The sequence below is a fragment of the Macaca mulatta genome, chromosome 7, assembly GCF_049350105.2.
Source record: "Macaca mulatta isolate MMU2019108-1 chromosome 7, T2T-MMU8v2.0, whole genome shotgun sequence".
Classification (NCBI taxonomy): domain Eukaryota; kingdom Metazoa; phylum Chordata; class Mammalia; order Primates; family Cercopithecidae; genus Macaca; species Macaca mulatta.
This window is the reverse complement of record NC_133412.1, coordinates 143519397-143539901: the sequence shown is the minus strand read 5'-3', so window position 1 is coordinate 143539901 and position 20505 is coordinate 143519397. Positions and strand designations below refer to the sequence as shown.

The window sequence follows — 20505 nt, the reverse complement described above, 5'->3', positions numbered from 1 at the left end:
ACCTGGGAGCTTGTGAGAAATGCAGAATCTCAGGGCCCTTCCCAGACCTACAGAGTAAAACTCTGCATTAAGAGATCCCCTGGTGAACCTGTGCACAGTAAAGTTTGAGAACCACTGCTGTAGGCAAGTGTTTTTCAAACCTTTTAAATTATGACCCATAACAGGAATAACATACATTTCCTATTCATCAACTAAGTGTGTGTGTATGTGTGTGTGTGTATTTGAAGCAAAAGTTTAACACAATACTTTTCTATATGTGATGAATTTTGATATTTTGTTTTCTTCTAATTTCACTTTTTAAAAATTAACTGTTTTTTTGTTTTGTTTTGTTTTTGAGACAGAGTCTCCCTCTGTTGCCCAGGCTAGAATGCAGTGGCACAATCTCAGCTCACTGCAAGCTCCTCCTCCCGGGTTCCCGCCATTCTCCTGCCTCAGCCTCCCGAGTAGCTGGACTACAGGTGCCCGCCACCACGCCCGGCTAATTTTGTATTTTTAGTAGAGAGGGGGTTTCACCGTGTTAGCCAAGATGGTCTCGATCTCCTGACCTCGTGATCTGCCCACCTTGGCCTCCCAAAGTGCTGGGATTACAGGCGTGAGCCACCGTGCCCAGCCAAACAACTGGTCTTGACCCACTGGATTGATTTCACAATATTTGAAAAATTACTACTCCAGTGAATGTAAAAGTACTAATGAAATCTGTAGATGCAAGGGATATGTAGAAAGGGGTGTATTAAATAGGAGAAGTAGTCCGGAAGTGGAGACCAGTCAAAAGACTCTTTCAGGCAGATTAGGTAAGAACTAACTCAGACTTGAGAATCACCTTGAAGGCGTGTTAAAGTGCAGCTAGGAAGAGGCCTAAACATTTGCATTTTTAACAGGTTCCCAGGTGATGCTAAGGCTGCTGGTCGTGGGACCACACTTTGAGAACCATTGGTCTATGTTAGTAAGGATGGTAGTAAAAGGAGTGAATTCCACAGACATTTAAGGGTAAAATCTACAGAATTTGGTGGTTAGTCACTGAGCAGCTGGAATCTAAAAATGCTTAGAGGATGTCAGTATTGGAGAGCAAATTCAATTTTGGAATAGAAATGACATTGTCAAGGGAGAAAGTCATAGTCATGACATGTTTTAGGACTGGTTTACCTTGGGTAAAGGATGAGAAATGGTTCTTTAAAAAAGAATTATCTTTGCATTTCTAAAAGGTCTCTTATTTGGGGTTTTAAAGTAGTTATTAGAATAACGTCTCTTAAATTAGAATACCTTTAGGCTTAACTAGGAGAGTTGAAAGGCATAATTGGCTTAACTGGCCTATGCCCTTTATAACATCATCTTTTGCCTGATATACCAATGTCTTTCTTCCCTGTTAGCAGAAGGAGACTCAGATGAGGGGCAGGATTACACACTGAATCACTGGCAGGTAAAGCTACTATTAGAATCCAGGCCTTGCAGCTTTATGTATTACTGAGATTATGTCAGTCAGGCTTTGTGTATTTATGGCTTTTTCAGGGTGCACTCTGCAGCCAAACTTCAGGAAAGCACGTGCTATTTATTATGCTCAAGTGTACAAAGTTCTCTTACATATTGTAGAGTTATAATGATCAGCTGAGATAGATCTTGAAGTTACAATAGAATATAAAGTGGTATCAGGCAGAGTTCAATTTGGACTTTAAGAGAGTTACATAGTATTCAAAGTATAGTTGCATAGGTTTCAGAGTTAGAGTATTCAAAGAAGCAAATCAGTCAGATCTAGTGAAGTTATCTAGAAAGGCCTTGTCAATGAAGTGGCACCTAACTAAATTTTTTTTTAATTTTAATGCTACTTCAGTATATACAAATGAACAGTATGTTTTTATTCAACTCTAACTTTTTTTCTTTTTCTTTTTCTTTTTGAGACAGAGTCTTGCTCTGTCGCCCAGGCTGGAGTGCAGTGGCAAAATCTCGGCTCACTGCAACCTCCGCCTCCCTGGTTCAAGTGATTCTTCTGCCTCAGCCTCCCAAGTAGCTGGGACTACAGGTGTGTGCCACCATGCCTGGCTTATTTTTGTATTTTTAGTAGAGGCGAGGTTTCACCATATTGGTCAGGCTGGTTTCGAAGTTTTGACCTCGTGATTTGCCCGCCTTGGCCTCCCAAAGTGTTGGAATTACAGGTGTGAACCACCATACCTGGCCTCAACTCTAACATTTTAAAAATGTCTAACATTAAATACAAACTAAATGGCAAAACCAATAAAAATTTAATTTACAACATATATGTGATAGGCAGTAATATGTTGCTAAAATAAAATCCTTGCTTGCCATGTAAATTAATATAGGTTAGTGTTTTAAAGTGAAGGCTTTTGGGCCAGCCTGCTTGAGTTTGAATCCTTGGCTTTGCTGCTTTCATTGTGTTTGCCCATAGATAAATTGATAGCCTCTCTATACTTCAGTTTTATCACTTATAAAATAGGAGTTCCTAACTTACAGAGCCATTGTGAAGACTGAATGAGTTAATACATGTAAGATGAACAGACAGCTCCAGACATGGTTATGTTCAATAATTCTCTGCAATTATTACTGACTACTATGGCAAAGATTATTTTAAGCCCAGTATTTCTACCATTTAATGTGGTGACCCAATTATGTCATTTGCATTTATACTACTATGAAACCTTGGCTCTGATATTGAGCTGTGACATCATTTGGCATTCATTGACATGACTGCATCATTAACTTACTTGTCTGCCTCTAAAGAAAATACTTATTTCTTTATAATGAGAAATACAGCTATCACATGGGCTAGATTACTTAAGTGAGCATTCTCATGACGGTCAGCAATCTCACACCTATTCTGTCTCCCAGGAGATAACTAGAAAATTGAGTCATTGAGAATTCATTGTGATAGTTATAGAAATTCTAAAGTTCTTTCCCTACAGCATAGCTACCAAGAAAACCAAGGCATAACATGAAATTAAAGACCCTCAACTAGAAAACTGTATTCATTTCTACACTGTAGGTAGCAGGACTGATCCTTTTTAAAGATCAATCTTGGAAGATAAATAGAATTTTTCAAAAGGGAAAGGCATCTAGGTGGTAGATACAGTTTGAGCACAGGTATAAAGATAAAACATATGTTTTATGTCCCAGTCAGTGAGTTATGTGACTTAGCCAGAGTATAGGATATAGTAAAAGAAATAGAGGTTAACCTGAGAAGATAGGTTAGAGCCATTTCCCAGAAGACTCTCCATATCAGCATAAGAAATGAGGTATGTACTCTTTCCTTGCTCCCCAATTTTGTTTTTGTTTTTTGAGCAGTAAAGTGGTACTAACAGAATTGTACTTTGGGACGATTAATCTGGAGACCTAGTATTTGAATCGGTTCGAACCTAGAGAAAAGTAAATCAGAGAGAAGTGATCACAGTAGTTCAACCAAGAGTATTTTAAACCAAGAGTCTTCTAAATTGATTGAAGTTTCTTTTGCCAAGGTTAAGGACACGTCTAGGAGACAGGTATGTACCTTTTTCCAAAGATGATTTTGAGGGCTTTAATGTTTAAAGGGGAAAAGTAGGCTGAAGAGCAAAGAGGGAAGGTGTGGTAATCCACATGTTGCCAGAGGAAAGGAGCAAGCAAGGGAATAGTCAATTATGTATTTTCTTTTGCTTAGTAAGTTGGGACTTTACATAAGATAAGGTGAACCTAGAGTAATTACCTGTGGAGATATTTAACCTGTTATCTGTAGCTATCTGCTTAGGAACAAAAGGAAAAGCAGTTTATTGCATGACTCAGCTTGCAGCTTAATTTTTTTTCTTTTGAAGTAGTGGATTGGGGACCCAAGTTTTTATTTTATTTTTAGTGTCAACAGTCTAAAATAGGCAAGAAAATACTTTATGAGAGATGTCATGGTGTTAGACTATGTAGTTTGGCCATCTATTGTATATGACGGTTGACAGCAGAGAGACAATTTAAAACTATTATCAAAATTTTAGCCTGGGCTGGGTACAATGTCTCACACCTATAATCCCAGCACTTTGGGAGGCTGAGGCAGGAGAATCACTTGATCCCAGGAGTTCAAGTCTCCAGTCAGCCATGATCACACCACTGTGACAGCCTGAGTGACAGAGCAAGACTCTGTCTCAAAAAAAAAAAAGTTTGAAGGAATGATAGTGGCAATAAGAAGCCAGGTATGTAGTCTGATTTTTGTGGAAAGTAATAAAGAGGTTTTGGATATGTGGATTTAGGGTCTAGCAGAGTATACAGGTATAGACATCCAGCAAGCAACTGGCAAATCCAGAAGTACAAGTAGGGATACAAATCTGGGAGTTATCCTACAGATTATCGTTGAAATTGTTAAAGCTCACGGTGGGAGAGAAAGAAAGAAGATTGAGGATTGACATTGAACAACGCTGACTCACCTTCAGGAGAAAGAAAGGGGAGAGGAAATCCAGAAAGGAATAATTTAAGAACTAAGAACGCTAAGTGTTCATATGCCAAGATAGGAGAAAATTACAAAAGGGAGGAGGTGGTCTGAAGACAAAAAGGACTATAGGATTTGGTGATTGGAAGTCATTGGTGACCTTTAGAAAAACATGTTCTTCCCTTCTACCTCATATATTGTGAGATTACAGGGGAATAGAGAATGAATGCTGAAGAAATAGAGGTAGTGCATGCAAACTGTTCTTACAACAAATTTTGCAGTCAAAGAAAGAGGAAAGAAGATGGGAAGAGAGTGATAATGGGTTCCAAGAAATAGTTGTTTTGTTTTCTTTATAGAGGTATATAATTTTAGTTGAGAGAACGAGCAGAGAAAGATAATAATTAAGTAATCAAAAGGACAGAGTGTCTGCGTGAGTTTTGTAAGGAGGCTACAAGAAGTGTGATCAGGATCATCAATGGATGGTTTCACCTTGAAAAGGAAATAGATCTAATTCAGAGACTAGGGGAAAGGAGTAGTGAGAAGATGTAAACAAGCTTTGAGGGAGAAGGAAAGAAAATGTAGAAAGCATTTATCAGAAGTCCTCAGTGTTCTCACAAAAGATAAGGGAATTAGCTAGGGAGAGAGGTAGAACTGGGGTTGGAGATGGTGGTGGAAAAAGGTCTGGAACAGCCATCACTGCATGTTTATTAAGGAGTTCAGTAAATGAGTAAAAGGGGTTTTAAGGATGAGCTGGAGTCAGCTAGCATGGGTGTATGGTGGAGAATGAGAATATATCTTTTTCCCAGAATATTCAACTCAATGATGGCAAGAAAAGTATTGCAGAATATGGCCCAGGACTGGAAAGATGGCAGAAGATCATGAGGACAAAGGATTCTAATGATTTACCAAGTACTTTGTTGAAATTACAACAGGAACTTCTAGATGGGCAAGGATGCAAGTGAAGTCTAAAAAGGTTACAAGGAGGAAATTCAGTAGATGAATAGAAAATGTGAAAAGAGTGGAAATTGCTGTCAGGTTTTTAAGAGTTTGAGATATTGGAGCTGACGCATGTCTAATATTGAAGTCTAAGTTTACGTCAATTGGTGACTGAAGTGAAATGGAGTTGGAAACTATTGGTTTACAAAGATAGACAGTCTGTAGGGCAGAAGTGTTGGTAGATTCATTCACCAAGTGTATTGGCAAGAGAGAGAGTAGAGGGAAGATTATGAATGCCTTGGAGAAGGAAGATTGTGACAAGGAAAATGAGAGAGTTGAATAAGTGAGTGACTTGAGCATTAGCTGAGCAGAGGATAGTTGGTGAGTCAAGATGGAAGAATAGTAGTACAGAAGAACAGTGAAATGCAAGGGCACTTTGATCTTTCTTTCATTATTTACAAATCCTAGCCCTAGCTCCAGCATGAATCTCACTGAGTTTGAAGTTTCTTCATCTGTGGAAACAAGATAAAAATAATGTCTGCCTCATAGGGTTAGCATGAGAATTAAATGAGATAATGTATGTAAAGTACAGAACCTGTCAAAATAAATATATCAGATGTTCTTGTCGCTGCTGCTGCTAACGATGACATTGACATGTATAAAAGATATGTAATCTTGCTGTGCCACTGAATACAGCATAGGATAGATTATTACATGTGACCGATGTCACTCCTAACAGCAAAAAGTATTAATACAAGTATTCCTTCACATCTCTCACCTCTAAGTGGTAGGAGTGACCTACATTGAAATTTTTTTAAGGATTTATATCATCACAGGAATATGGTTTTTACTAAATTTTGATTAAAAAATGACTAATTCAGTAATTTGGATGTAATGGATAGGAGTATCCGTGGAATCACGGGAAGTTGTTCACTATGAAAAGCCCAGTAGAATGGGCTAGTATAGATTTATACCACATCAAAATAAATTGGTGGAGAGTTTCATAGAGTTATATTTTTACAGTTGCAGCTGGCAATGCCAGGGCTTAGGAATATAAAGGATAGGGTGGTAACCTGGAAGAACATGCTGTCTGTAAGGAAGCAGGTTAATGCTCATGGAAGACATACTAATACAGTAACAGATTCCCAAGTGTCAAAACGAGGCAGGCATAGAAGCTAAGATGAAGGAGAAACCACTTTTAATTTTACCTAGGTTCTCTTCAGACGGCCTGTGGAACTTCAGTTCTAGGAAAACGTAGTTTTGAAAATGAAAAAAGTTCTAAGTTCTGAGCTCTAAGTAACTTTGCCCATACTTCTGGTCCTTGCAATTTGCTCTGAATGAGTTTGCTATTTAAAGTTTGGCCATTTGAAAATAAATTGTTGGCTTGTAATAGCCTTCTTCCTTTCTTATTACTCTTTTTTGCTGTTTTGACAGGTAAATGGCCAAGACCTAAAGAACCTGCTGCACCAGGATGCCGTAGACCTCTTTCGTAATGCAGGTTATGCTGTGTCTCTGAGAGTGCAGCACAGGGTAGGTATCACCTCGAGCCAGAAACCTGGCACCAGGCTTTCGCACTGTACTTTGAATAAACCCAATGTGTGTAATCTTCAGTGTTGCTTTTTGTTTGTTCGTTTTACACTCATTCCCCTGAAGAGTTTCTCAGGCAAAGGGAGGGATCCATTGGTACTTCTGCTTATCATTGAAGGACATTCAGGCCAGGCACAGTGGCTCACATCTGTAATCCCAACACTTTGAGAGGCCAAGGTGGGCAGATCACTTCAGCCCAGGAGTTCGATACCAGCCTGGCCCATATAGCAAAACCTCGTCTCTACTAAAAATACAAAAAATTCAGGCACAGTGGTGCACACCTGTAGTCTCAGCTACTTGGAAGGCTAAGATGTGAGGATTGCTTGAGCCCAGAAGGTGGAGGTTGCAGTGAGCCAAGATCATACCACTATACTCCAGCCTGGGCAAGAGAATGAGACCCTGTCTAAAAAAAGAAATAGAAAAGAAAAGAAAAAAAAGGAGAAATTCACAACAGTAGGGCTTATAACCGAGGTCCTTGCTTCAAGGTAATATGCCTTAAAGATAAAGCTTGACAACCAAATTAAAATAGATGGTTAAATGAAAAGCCAGGTGTAGTGACTCACATCTGTACTCTCAGCACTTTGGGAGGCCAAGGTGGGATGATTGCTTGAGCCCAGGAGTTCAAGACCAGCCTGGGCAACATAGAGAGACCTCATCTCTTAAAATAATAATAATAATTATAAAAATAAAGAAAAGATTTTAAGAGTCACATGGACAAATGGAAAATAAATAAGGTTAAAAAAACAGCCGATTTTACTTTTTGGTAGGGAAGGAACCATATGTCTATCCTTGAAAACTTATTTATAAAACCATTTGATAAAACACTACAAAGATGGTGGGTTTTCTGGTACCCACTATATGCTTTTCCCTGTCACTGCCATGAACCCTTCATTTATCAACTTGGTGACCCTCTTAACCAAATCTTCAGTGTTCATAGGAGAACTCCAGGAAAAAGGAAATGGAATTCAGAATTCAGTCAAGGCAGCACCTATCCCTGCATCTGTTTCTTATTTCCTAGTGTTTTATAATTTGGATGATGATATAAAGGGAAGCCTGGGTAGGTATAATTCCTCCTATAGCATTGAGAATTTCTGAGTGTATTCACAAAACAGGTTCCATGTGCCTTTAAATTAAATCCGTTTGCTACTTATAGGTGCACTCTTTTCCTTACTCAGTGGCTAAGGATTTAGAAGCTTAAGAAGATTTAGAGGAGTTCCTAAAAAAGTAGGGAAGGCAGAACGTGAGAGATACCTGAGAAAACAACCAGTTGCAAGCAGAATCTGGGTGTAATGGATTAGAAAACAGATTAATAAGAGATAATATTGGTCGTCAGTTGCTTCTGCCTTGGCTCTTCTCTTTCTAAAGCATGGGAGCATTTGTGCAGTAGATAAGAACAAGTAAATATAGGCACACACTTCAATATGATTACAATTCTTTTGGAAGGTATGTGAGAAGTTATTTCCAGTGTTCACTTGTAAGGAAACATCCATAAATAATTCCTAATAAAAAGGACCCTGCTGTTCAGGGAATTGTCCTATCCCTAAAAACCATGCCTTCCTATTGAGCATGTTCTTTCAGGACAGCTCATCAGCAAATGAATGAAAAACGTAGAGGTGGAATAGAGGGTATAATGGTATTTCGTGCAGTCTTGCCTTTCAGATTGAAGTGTCAGTTTTATGAGTGTAATGAGGAAGTTAACTCTAACTGAAATACGATGGTGCCATAATTATTGCAACTTAGCCACTAAAAGTTGATATTAAGAAGAGCTACCCTGAAAACCATCACTAAAATGAAGACCATCCAGCCTCAAAAGGAAACACTTAGCCAATAGAAAATTATAACCACCAGGATATAATTTCTTTTTACTTTTTTACATCTGTTCCATATAGATTCACCTTCATCTCTCTCTAGTATTACCAATGAACAGATGAAGGGCAAAACCCCATCTTTGGAGGGAGTTGGGTGCCTTCTGGGATTTGGAAAGCATTTTTCAAGTAATGGCACTGGACCTGTGTTGGTATTGCACCTATGTTGACATTGCCCACGTCTGCTCTTACTACATTTTGATGACTGATTATCTAAGTAAACATTTCCAGAAAGATCCCCCGTCTTCCTCACCAAGTAATATCCAAGTTCTCTATAAGATCATAGGTTTTATCTCATGTCTTCATTTTCCTGATACGATATACAAATAGCAAGGTAGAGGCAGTACAGAAACAGAAATTACCTGACTTGCCTTCAGGGGTCCCTTTAGGTCAGCAAGGTTAAATGCCTCCCCATCAGACCTATTTTCTTTCCAAAGATCCTGTGACACTGATGAATCAGCTCAGGACAAAGAGAGGACTCCTGCTAGGTATTGCTGGGGGTTACAGTTTTGGGTGGTCTAGAGTCTACAAACCCAGGTGATGTATCAACCTGGGAGTTTCAGTTGTAAACACACATTAGTCACCAGAGTTAACATTTTTCTTTCCCTTCCAGTTACAGGTGCAGAATGGACCTATAGGACATCGAGGTGAAGGGGACCCAAGTGGTATTCCCATATTTATGGTGCTGGTGCCAGTGTTTGCCCTTACCATGGTAGCAGCCTGGGTTTTCATGAGATACCGGCAACAACTTTGAAAAACTTGCTCTCTTTCAGTACTCCCAATGAAGATACATTTCACTCATCCTCCATCCCTGCTATTCTGCCATGTCTTTCACTGTCTGCATAGCCAGATTTGAAGTGACTGATACCCACCCCAAACCTTGCTGTTCAGAATCTCCAATTCTTCGTATTCTAATGGGAAAGTAAAGGTATTGTTTGAAGGAAAACTGAAGAAAAGACTTGCTTAGAACAAATGAGTTACATATTTTACTAGGACTTTCGATAGAAATTCAGCTACAACCCAAAGAGAGAAAGATTGAGTCTTCGTGTCACCATAGGCAATATCATTTTTCTTAGCTGGCATGCCATAAAGACCAGCTGTGTGATATTAGAGGAAGAAAGGATTTTTCTTTTTAATGATCTTCCTTGGGAAATTATTGTGGCCTTTATTTAATTTCTAATTACATACCTGGGTGCCTATATCAGACAAAGGAGAGTAAGAAGAACATTTTTACTTTTTTAAAAAAGCAAATACACATATACACATACATATGTAAATATTATAGTATAGTGATACCTATGGAGAATTAAAGGTGAGAAAGCTACTTTGTGGTGTCTAAGTTTCTGATAAAAGGGATGATCTTAATTGAAGAATTTAGAGATACTTAAAGAGCAAATGTAGTAGGAGCAACAGAGTGAGCCTTATAAGAGGACGTTCAGTCTCATTTATTAAAATAATGACTGAGACTGGGAGAGGTGGCTCACACCTGTAAATCCCAGCACTTTGGTAGCATGAAGTGGGAGATTGCTTGAGTCCAGGAGTTCGAGACCAACCTGGGCAACATAGCAAAACCTCATATCTATTTAAAAAAAAATAGAAAAAAAATGTAGTAACTGAAGCAACTAATTAAAAATCTTAGAAGAACAATATTTCTTCTTATAACAACCAACTATGGTGGGTTATTATAAGGTAGATTGCCATAATCCAGCGCTGCTCACATCTAAGAAACTGTGAGGTGTAAAGGTAAATTGTACCAATCTCTGGGCTGCCCTAGTGAATTTGTTGATACCTCACAGTCCTGTTGAAGAACAGTGGAATGATTGTGGTAAGGGCTATGGTGCTGGGGCCAAACACCCCAGCACGAAAACTCCAAAAGGACAGAAGATAGGATAGTGCCTCCGAGGTGGCACCTGAACCCTCTCAGGCTATCTTTTTGGTTCTAGTACCAAACCTGAGGGAAGGAGCTGCCTCCCTGGCAGGATGGGCATCACATCAACTCTGCTTCATATTTAGTTAAAATGAGGCCGGGTGCAGCGGCTCACACCTGTAATCTCAGCACTTTGGGATGCTAAGGCAGGCAGATCACAAGGTCAGGAGTTCAAGACCAGCCTGGCCAACATGGTGAAACCCCATGTCTACTGAAAATACAAAAATTACCTGGACATGGTGGCGCATTCCTATAATGCCAGCTACTCAGGAGGCTGAGGCAGGAGAACTGCTTGAACCAGGACCTGGGAGACGGAGGTTGCAGTGAGCCAAGATCACACCACTGCACTCCAGCCTGGGCTACAGGAGTACATTTTTTTGAGATGGCTACTCCATCTCAAAAAAAAAAAGGGGGGGGGCATGGATTGCTAGTATTTTTGAAAGGCTTTATACACTACATACGGTTTTTAATTAATCAACCTTTTTGCAGCAAGAGGGAGGAAAAGAGTTTTGTTTGCTTTAGGAGGTAGGGAAATGTGGTAGGTATTTCATGCGGCCTAGGAGGAAGATATGAATGAATGGATACTACAGAATGCCAGTGATATCAATAAGGTGGGAACCATCCTGTTAATGTTCTTTTAAGGCTGGTTTTAAGCACTGTGGGTAGCTGAATTTTCTAGTTTTAAGAAAATCATTTCCATTAACCAAATATATTGGCCATACTATAGGCCTTATATAATTTTGACAGCAAGATTATCAGGACTCAGGCAATCAATTGTATTTCATTTCTAGCTTGAACAGTCTAGTAATTAAACAAATGTTGATTGGACATCAGCTTTGTCAAGACACTTTTACAAAGAAGTACTGTGCATATCCTCCATCCCATAGGGGTTTTGGGTTCCAACTGCAAAGAGAACACTCTTATTAGCCACATAGGTAGGACAGTGTAAGTAGGGGTCATGTTTATATTACAGACCGCAAAAGAGAAAAGTTACTGAGAACTGGGGCATTTGAGAAAGTTATGTGGAGGAAAGGGACAAGTTAAAGACCCTTAAGGAGCTCACAGCTTAGTTGAGAGAATTCATAAACAGGTGAGAAGTTAAAAGTATATCAGCAGGCTAAGTGTTGAAAACAATATTAAAGGGGTACCATGCAAAACACGATGCAGCAACAAAGAAAATATGCAGATAATCATCACATTTTCACGCCTGTAATCCCAGCACTTTGGGAGGCCGAGGCGGGCGGATCACAAAGTCAGGAGATCGAGACCATCCTGGTTAACATGGTGAAACCCCATCTCTAGTAAAAATACAAAAAATATTAGCCAGGCGTGGTGGCGGGTGCCTGTAGTCCCAGCTACTCTGGAGGCTGAGGCAGGAGAATTGCGTGAACCCGGGAGGCGAGCTTGCAGTGAGCCGAGATCATGCCACTGCACTCCAGCCTGGGTGACAGAGGGTTACTCTGTCTCAAAAAACAGCAAGTGAGAAAAGATGTCACATAATGGCATCAGGCTAGACTGGAAAGGGAAGGCTTTTAAAAATAAAAGGTCCAGTAAGACCTTGCCTCTGGGTCACTATTGGTATAGGGAGAAACTTGCTTTAAACAGTCCTGACATAAAGTGCCTTTTGACATCAATTTTTTAATACCTATGAGACTCACTTAGACAACTGGACTCATTGTAGGTTCCCCAGAAAAACACAGACAGTATTCCAGTTGTCACTCCAACCAGCCACACTAGGAGGGCACAGCCTCTGGTACCCTTCCTGTTTCTGAAGGTATGTACAGTGGCTTCTACAGCAAGCCTGCTTACCTCCTAGGATTCACCTCATGGTTTGGACACTAATTCCTGAGAGAACCTTGAGACGCACAAAGTGAAAAAAATGTCAAGCAGGAATGAAAGCTCTAGTTTTTTGCTTGTTGGTATATGTAAATTTGTTTAAAAAGTATTCATCCTCTCCTGTCATTGGTAGAAGTTTTGCTTTGCTTGATAATAGGGATTCTGATGTACTCTTATAACTTAGGTTTTCTTAGAAATTAAATAGCATTTAAGATCAATGTAATACAGTTTTAAGCAGGTACACTAATTATATTATTGATTCTATAGAAAACTAAAATTATAGATGAGGTATCAGAATCCATTATAGGTTGTAAAAAAATTCATGTTCTTCATAGATTGAGTCTAATATTTCTTCTACAGATTGTATCTGATGTTCCTACTACCTAAATTATTACGTTCAAAGTTTTGAAAATTGAACAAAGGTATTTTTAAGTACTTAAAACATTTCTCTATATTTATAATTCTGTATTACATGTATAATTATAAGATATTGTTTGCTTTGACTATCTGTACTTTGTTTTCCTGTGAAGTTTCAACTTACGTGTTCTTGATTTAACTTAATTGTTCCATGTAGCCATGTATAATGGAAAAAGGCAGTTAATATTTGTTATTGTGTTCTATGCCAGGGACTGTACCAAACTCTGATTGGTACATTATTTCATGCCTTACAATTCTGGGATCTAAGTATTGTCAGAAAGAGACTAAAAATGAGAGAAAAAATTACTTGACTAGGATTCCATAGGTGGGAATAATAGAATCAGGATTAAAACTCAGGACTTCAGATGCCAGCATCAATGATATTCTGTCACTGGAAGTGGTTCTCAAAGCAGGGTCCTGACAAAAGCATCAGCATTACTGGGGAACTTGTTAGAAAAGCAAGTTCATAGGCTGGGCATGGTGGCTCATGCCTGTAATCCCAGCACCCTGCCTAGGCGGGTCACTTGAGCTCAGGAGTTTGAGACCAGCCTGCACAACGTGGTGAAACCCTGTCTTTACTGAAAGTCAAACAAATTAGTGGTGCACACCTGTAGGCCCAGCTACACGGGAGGACTGCTTGAGCCCAGGAGATTGAGACTGCAGTGAGCCGTGATTGCACCACTTCATTCTAGCCTGAGCAATGGAGTGAGATCTTGTCTCAAAAAGAAAAGAAAAGAAAAGAAAAAAAAGCAATTTCCCAGAAAAGAAAAAAAAAAGTCCCAGACCTAGTGAATCAAAAACTCTGAGGGTGGCATCTGGCAATCTGTGTTTTAGTAATCCTTCCAGGTGACTGATTCCTGCTAAAGTTTGAGATTCATTGCTCTATGCCTATCATCATTCCCTTTGCTCAGGTTAGAATCATCGGGAGAGCTTGTAAACGTCCCCATGCCCAGGCTGCACACAGATCAATTAAAGGGAACCTCTGAGGGTGGGACTCAAGCAGCAGTAAAATAAAGTTCACTGGGTGATTCTGGTGTGCAGCCTCAGTTGAAAATGTTATATAGCATTAAACCAGACACTATTTAATTAAACTAAACACTATTTAAATTATTAAATTACATACATTGTTTCAGGCAAAACAACAACAACAAACTTGGGTCTTTAGAGCCCAGCTTTCTGAGCTTCTGCATGAAGTAAGTGGAACATTCATTTCTTCCTGATTTGCTAAGGATTGATCAACCTCCAGCAAAATGTATGATTAGTGAGTGTTTCAGTTTGTGCATCTATTAAATGAGAACCAATCATAGAACATTGAAGTTAAAAAGGACCAGAGAGCTTCTAGGATGAATCTGTCATAGAGATGAGAAAAATCAAGGCTCAGAGAGAGAAGCTAACTTAACTCTGATCAGACTTAGTTTGTTGCAGAAGTGACCTTTCTGTCTCATATTTGTGTCTTGAATATATTCACTACATGAATACACAAACTACCCATTTTATCTTAGTCTACTTCTTTCTTCTCTCTTTGGGCCTGAATAAAGACCAGAAGAACTGATAGACAGCTAAAGGATACTGCAAGCATCATTACTGGAATTGGGAGATTCCACAGAACAATCTGAGAATGATCTCATCAAATCCAGTGAGATGTGTTATTCTGAGACTAATTCCGATAGTTCTAAACTAGAGACTTTTTTTTTTTAATGGTGGACATTGCTTTTATTGTGTAAATAAGCAATTTTTAAAGTATATTTAAAGAAATGAAACTAAGGAAGTACAGAGGCTGTCAAGTATGTGGGGAAGTGAAGTTCATGTAGTTTCCATGTGGGGCCCCATAAAGATTTTATTATAGTCAATTTTAGAGAAATTTATCCTTGGTCAGATGAAGGTTTTTTCCTTTATTCAGCAATAGCTGATGAGTGCCTACTATGTGCTAGGTGCTGAAGATACAGAGATAAAGAAGACTTAGTCACTCTAAACTGAAATTGCCCAGCATATGGAAGTGGAGGAATATTTGTAGGTGATTTTGATGTTAAAGTATTTTTCTAACATCACCTAGAAGTAGAAGATTGAGTTATGAAGCTCTCTACCTCTCACCTATAATAGTTTTAGAGTTGGTTGCTATTTTGGTGTAAGTCTCTTTTGCTGTTCCTCTTTTAACTGCAGATCTTTTTGAGACCAGCACTCACATCCAAAAGGGCAATTGTGGTCAAAAAGAAGACAGCATTTTAAGGAATTCTGATCAGAACCAGATTCTTTTTTTTTTTTTGAGATGGAGTCTTGCTCTGTCGCCTAGGCTGGAGTGCAGTGGCACCATCTCAGCTCACTGCAACCTCTGCCCCCCAGGTTCTAGCGATTCTCCTGCCTCAGCCTCCCCAGTAGTTGGGATTATAGGTACGTGCCACAACGCCTGGCTAATTTTTGTATTTTTAGTAGACAATGGGGTTTCAGCATCTTGGCCAGGCTGGTCTTGAATTCCTGACCTCGTGATCCACCCGTCTCGGCCTCCCAAAGTGCAGAACCAGATTCTTAACTGCCACAGACTCTTGTATTATGTAATTTATTTACAAAACACAAAGCACTTGATTTGCGTAACTAATGTACTTGATCATATATAAAACCTATATTTTGAGAAAGCATTGCTCCTTCAAAGGAATCAAGTGATAGCAAACAGTCCTGTTCCCAGGTTTTCCTCACTGTTCATGTTCCCTTTGTTCTTGCAGGGGGAGAACAAAAGGGGCGTGGGCTAAAGTTTGTTCTCAATGCAAGTCAATCATTAACCAACAATAATTTACAAAAGAACTTTGTATTTGCTGTAATCATTAAATTTAGTTACTAAGCCCAGGAAAAAGGGTTAGTCCTTCCTAGTTTGTAGATTAGCAAATGGAGATGAATAATTGAATCCTATTTTAATCTTTTATCTGCAGTAATCTGGCTTCTTATTACTGGATATATTTGCATTTTACCTCCAGGCCATGTTAATTCTTAGAAGATTATTTTCCTCATGAACCTTATTTTGTTTTGCTTCCTTTCTGCTTCGATTCTAATGTCACATTGCCTACCTGGATGTAAACAGCAGTCAGTTTCTCAGATCAAATAGGGCCCTGTAGCAGCTTGGAAGACACAGAAGACACACAGACATAAAACTGTATTTATTATCCTGGGACTGTCACTACAGATTAATTATGTTAATGAGGCCATCAAAATCTATGGTAATCTTTCAGGCTTTGCTGTTTGATACCAGATACAGCACATGAGATAATAATGTGTCTAATTGTGCCTAGCCAGTATTGGTATTTAATAAAACTTTGTCATTGAATCTTTACAATCTTTTTTTACCTTATTTTGAAGACTGTTGATTAAATATCTCCTTTTTTTTTTCTGCCAGATGAGGGTTTTTTCCTTCATTCAGCAAATATCTAATAAGTGCTTACTATATACTAGATGTTCTTAGGGTAACACCTCTGACAGAATCGTCGAAAGAGGAAGAAATCTAAATGATCAGTTTGAGGCTTTGACATAGGAGATAAGGAACAGGACATTGATATCCTGTTAACAATTACTGAGCTCTTATCAATATTCCAGCTTTTGTTCTAAGGCCTTTGCATGTATAATATTTATTTAAGCCTCAAAACAACTCTTAAGGTAACTGCTGTTATCTTCATTTTATAGATAAAAAGCATAGAGAGGTTAAGTAACTTACCCAAGTTATACAGCTACTAAGTGCCAAAGCTGTGATTTAAACCCAGGCAATTTGGCTTCAAAACCTGCATTCATAACTATAGCACCTTACTGTCTCTACTTTCCATGGTACCAGGCACTGCATTAGGCTGTCCTTTTGTATGACTTAATGCCAAATTCTCTATCTATGCAAGGCAGTATCAATATTCCATTTTTATAGGTGAGGTAACTTGATGCTTAAAGAAGTTAATAACTGGCTCAAGATACATAACTAGTCAGTTCCACACCTGGGAACTTACTTCAAGCCAATGAGGAGTCCACTGCCCTTCTACTATTCTAGAAAAGTAAGGTTCACTATACTCAATTTGATTCAACCATGCTATCACATCCTTCCATTATGGATAATAGGAAATTGACTGCACTAGGTTAAATGTTTTATAATAGCAGTAGCAGTATCATTGTGTATTTATTCGCAATGTTTGAAAGCAGTTGCCACCATATACTATCTTACTTGTATCCCCTTCATCACCCAAAGCCTTATAAGATACATAGAAGGCAGAAGTGGGTTTGTGCCATAGGATGAGTAAGGACTTGTCAGAACTGAATATTGTTGACCTTTATTCTAAGTTAGTTTGCATATAGCTGACCTTGATATGAAGAGAAAAGGCAGTTTACATTGGTCATCATTGCTCTGTCACCCATGTTAAGCAGTTCAGGCCTGAAGTCAAATTGGTAGTCTATAGAATGTATAGAATGGCCTTGTTCTTTCTTGATAGGCAAAGGTGTGTCAGTTACCAATTATGTAACAAACCACTACAAAACTTAAGTGGCTTAAAGCATATTAATAATTTTTTAAAAGATTTTGTCAACTGACTGTTTCTTCTGCTGATATCACCTGGGATGGTTTTACTAATCAATTCTTATATTTTTGCTTGTTTCCTATTTTTTAATTTAGCTTTTATTTTGATTAATTCCCTCGTTATGCTTTCTTTTGTTTGTGTTTTTGGTTTTGGGCTTTTTTTGTTGTTCTTTTCCTTTTCATAAGTTGGATATTTGTTTTCAGTCATGTGCAATCATAGAACTTCATATGAAGTTTTTTCCTTTTTATTAACTACCATATAACATAAGTTCTATTTTGATATCCTCAGTTTGGGGGTTATTCAAAATGTTATTTAATTTGGAAGTGATTATTTTAGGAAACAGATTCATTTTTGAGGCATCAAGTTCTAATTCTATTAGATGTGCATTGTGTTTTGTTTTATAGGAGACTTTGGGTGTACAATGATATTTGACTAATCTTTTTTTAAAAAACCAGTGGTAGACAATAGATGTTATTCAAGCATTTAAAACAACACAAAGCACACATACAGACAGGACATTTTTTAATGGTTTCCTTTCAGAAAGTTTATCTTGACATAAAAGTGCACTTCACTTGCTCTCAATTCAAACATTTGTCTTCATATTTCTAAATACAAGTGTTTCTGGAAAGTTTTTTTAAACATAAAGTTCAATAGATAAAATCCTGTTTCACCACTGACTTATATTACAGAAGCACCCATCCAGCTACCCAAAAAGGAAACCCTAGTTAATTAACAGTATTTAGACAGAAAGCTTTCAGATAGGGCTTAACCCTGTGACAACCAGCAGGCTAGAGTTCCTGCTTTGCTCTACCTGATGACATTTGTAATCCAGGTAATAGTGTACGTCAGGACATTGCAGTTGTCTTTGAATTCCTTTCAGTTTCTTTTGTCTGTACAGAAGAGACCTCTGGCACTTTTGTATGGAATAGTTACCTTTGATTCTCTCCAAAGTGTTACAAAGCAGGTTGTTGTTTGGTTTGAGAATTACTGGCCGGGCATGGTGGCTCATGCCTGAAATCCCAGCACTTTGGGAGGCTGAGGTGGGAGGACTGCTTGAGCCCAGGAATTTGAGACCAGCCTGGGCAACATAGTGAGACCCTGTCTCTACAAAAAATGAAAACAAAAATAGCCAGGTGTGCTGACATGGACCTGTTGTCCCAGCTACTCGGGAGGCTGAGGTGGGAGGATCACTTGAACCTAGGAAGTTGAGGCTGCAGTGAGCCATGTATTCTTCATCCTTCACTGTATAGCATGATATGGGAAGATCCTGCCATTTCCTTGTTGTTGTTTTGCTTTTTGTTTTGTTTTTTTAAGACAGGGTCTTGCTCAGGCTGGTCTCAAACTCCTGGGCTTAAGTGATCCTCCCATCTTGGCCTCTCAAAGTTCTGGGATTACAGATGTGAGACACCACTCCTGGCTGCTCCTGTCATTTCATTTGTTTTTCCAGAAAATTATGCATTGTGGTTTTACACTATTAAGGAAGTCATGGAAAACAGAAATGTATTAGACATGGTCCCATTTACCCCATATCTTGTACTCCATAAAAAGTAATAAGGCAAATACAGCAGTAATTCTAAACTTGGAATGCTCATGATCACTATCATAAGAGAATGTGTATTAAAGAAGAAACAGTTAATTTTCTAGCTGAACAATATCAAGGACAATTTTAACTGGTTTCAAGTTGGACTGAACTAGACCAACTCTTACCTACTCTAGTTCTAGCCATAGAAATTAGATTGAATGGAGAAAAGGATTAAAATAAACCTTGGTGGCATGTTGACTTTGAGGTGTTAGAAAACCTGGAAGTGTACCAGAAGTCTTCCATGCTGTGATAAAATTTGAAGCCAACATGAAAGTGGAGTTTAACTAGGGAAAGAGGATGGAGCAGTGGTTGTCAGAGTGTGGTCCTCAGACCAGCAGCATCACCCAGAAGCTTGTTAGAAAGGCAGATTTTCAGGCCCCATCCATGATCTACTAAATCTGAAACTCTGGTGATGGGGCCCAGCAGTCTGTTTTAATGCTTTCCCGGGGATTCTGGTGCACACTAAAGTTTGAGAGTAACTGAGACAGAGGGAAATGCGGGACTAAGGACTCCAGTATAAGGTTTGTAAATTTGAAGACAACAAAAAGAAGTCTCACCGTTGGAGGGAGCCATGGCAGTGAAACTTCCATAAAAGCCACAGGAGGAGAGAATTTCAAGGAGATAGTGTTGTCCAGTTCTACAGGAAATTTAGTTCTGTGTGGAATATTTGTACCACTTCCAAAGTGAGACCTTGTGTTTGCCTCTTACCTTTTTCTGAGCCTCAGTTTTTAAGATGAGTCTGGCATCATGTTCTGCCCCCAACTTCATAAGGTTTTTGAGTGAATCACATTAGATAGTAAGCCTAGCATGGTAGCACACACCTGTAGTCCCAGCTACTCAGGAGGCCAAGCCAGGAGGATTGTTTGAGCCCAGGAGTTCAAGACTGGCCTGAAAAATATAGAGACCCTGTCTCAAAAAAAAAAAAAAAAAAAAAAAAAAAAAAATAGATTCAATGGCATTATCAAAGTAAACAAAGATTCATGAAGTAGCTAATCTTTCTGTTACCATAACCATGAATTCTGGCCATAATTATTTCTCTCTCTCTCTCTCTTTCTTTTTTTTTTTGAGACAGAGTCCTGCTCTGTTGCCCAGGCTGCAGCGCAGTGGCACCATCTCCGCTCACTGCAACTTCCACCTCCCAGGTTCAAGTGATTCTCCTGCCTCAGCCTCCCGAGTAGCTGGGATTACAGTCACGCGCCTTCATGCCCAGCTAATTTTTGTAGTTTTAGTAGAGACAGGGTTTTACCATGTCGGCCAGGCTGGTCTCAAACTCCTGACCTCAGGTGATCTGCCTGCCTCGGCCTCCCAAAGTGCTGGGATTACAGGTGTGAGCCCCTGTGGCCGGCCAGCTCTGGCCATAATTCTAAAACCAAACTTTAGGACTAAAACTCTCAAGAAGACTGGTGTTTTTGTTTTTGTTGTTTTTGTTT

At 39.0% G+C, this 20505-nt stretch overlaps 1 protein-coding gene and 1 long non-coding RNA gene across 2 annotated transcripts in view; both read left to right on the top strand.

The window, feature by feature from the left end:
- Positions 1-9977, top strand: part of SYNJ2BP (synaptojanin 2 binding protein) — a 44721-nt gene extending 34744 nt beyond the window's left edge. The window contains exons 3-4 of the mRNA NM_001260960.2: positions 6761-6856; positions 9392-9977. Coding sequence (NP_001247889.1) covers positions 6761-6856; positions 9392-9532 — 237 coding nt within the window. The 3' untranslated portion in view covers positions 9533-9977. The remainder of the gene's footprint in view (positions 1-6760; positions 6857-9391) is intronic.
- The window catches only part of LOC114679595 (uncharacterized), a 167344-nt gene that overhangs the window by 57618 nt on the left and 89221 nt on the right, over positions 1-20505 (top strand). The gene's annotated exons all lie outside the window — the stretch shown is intronic.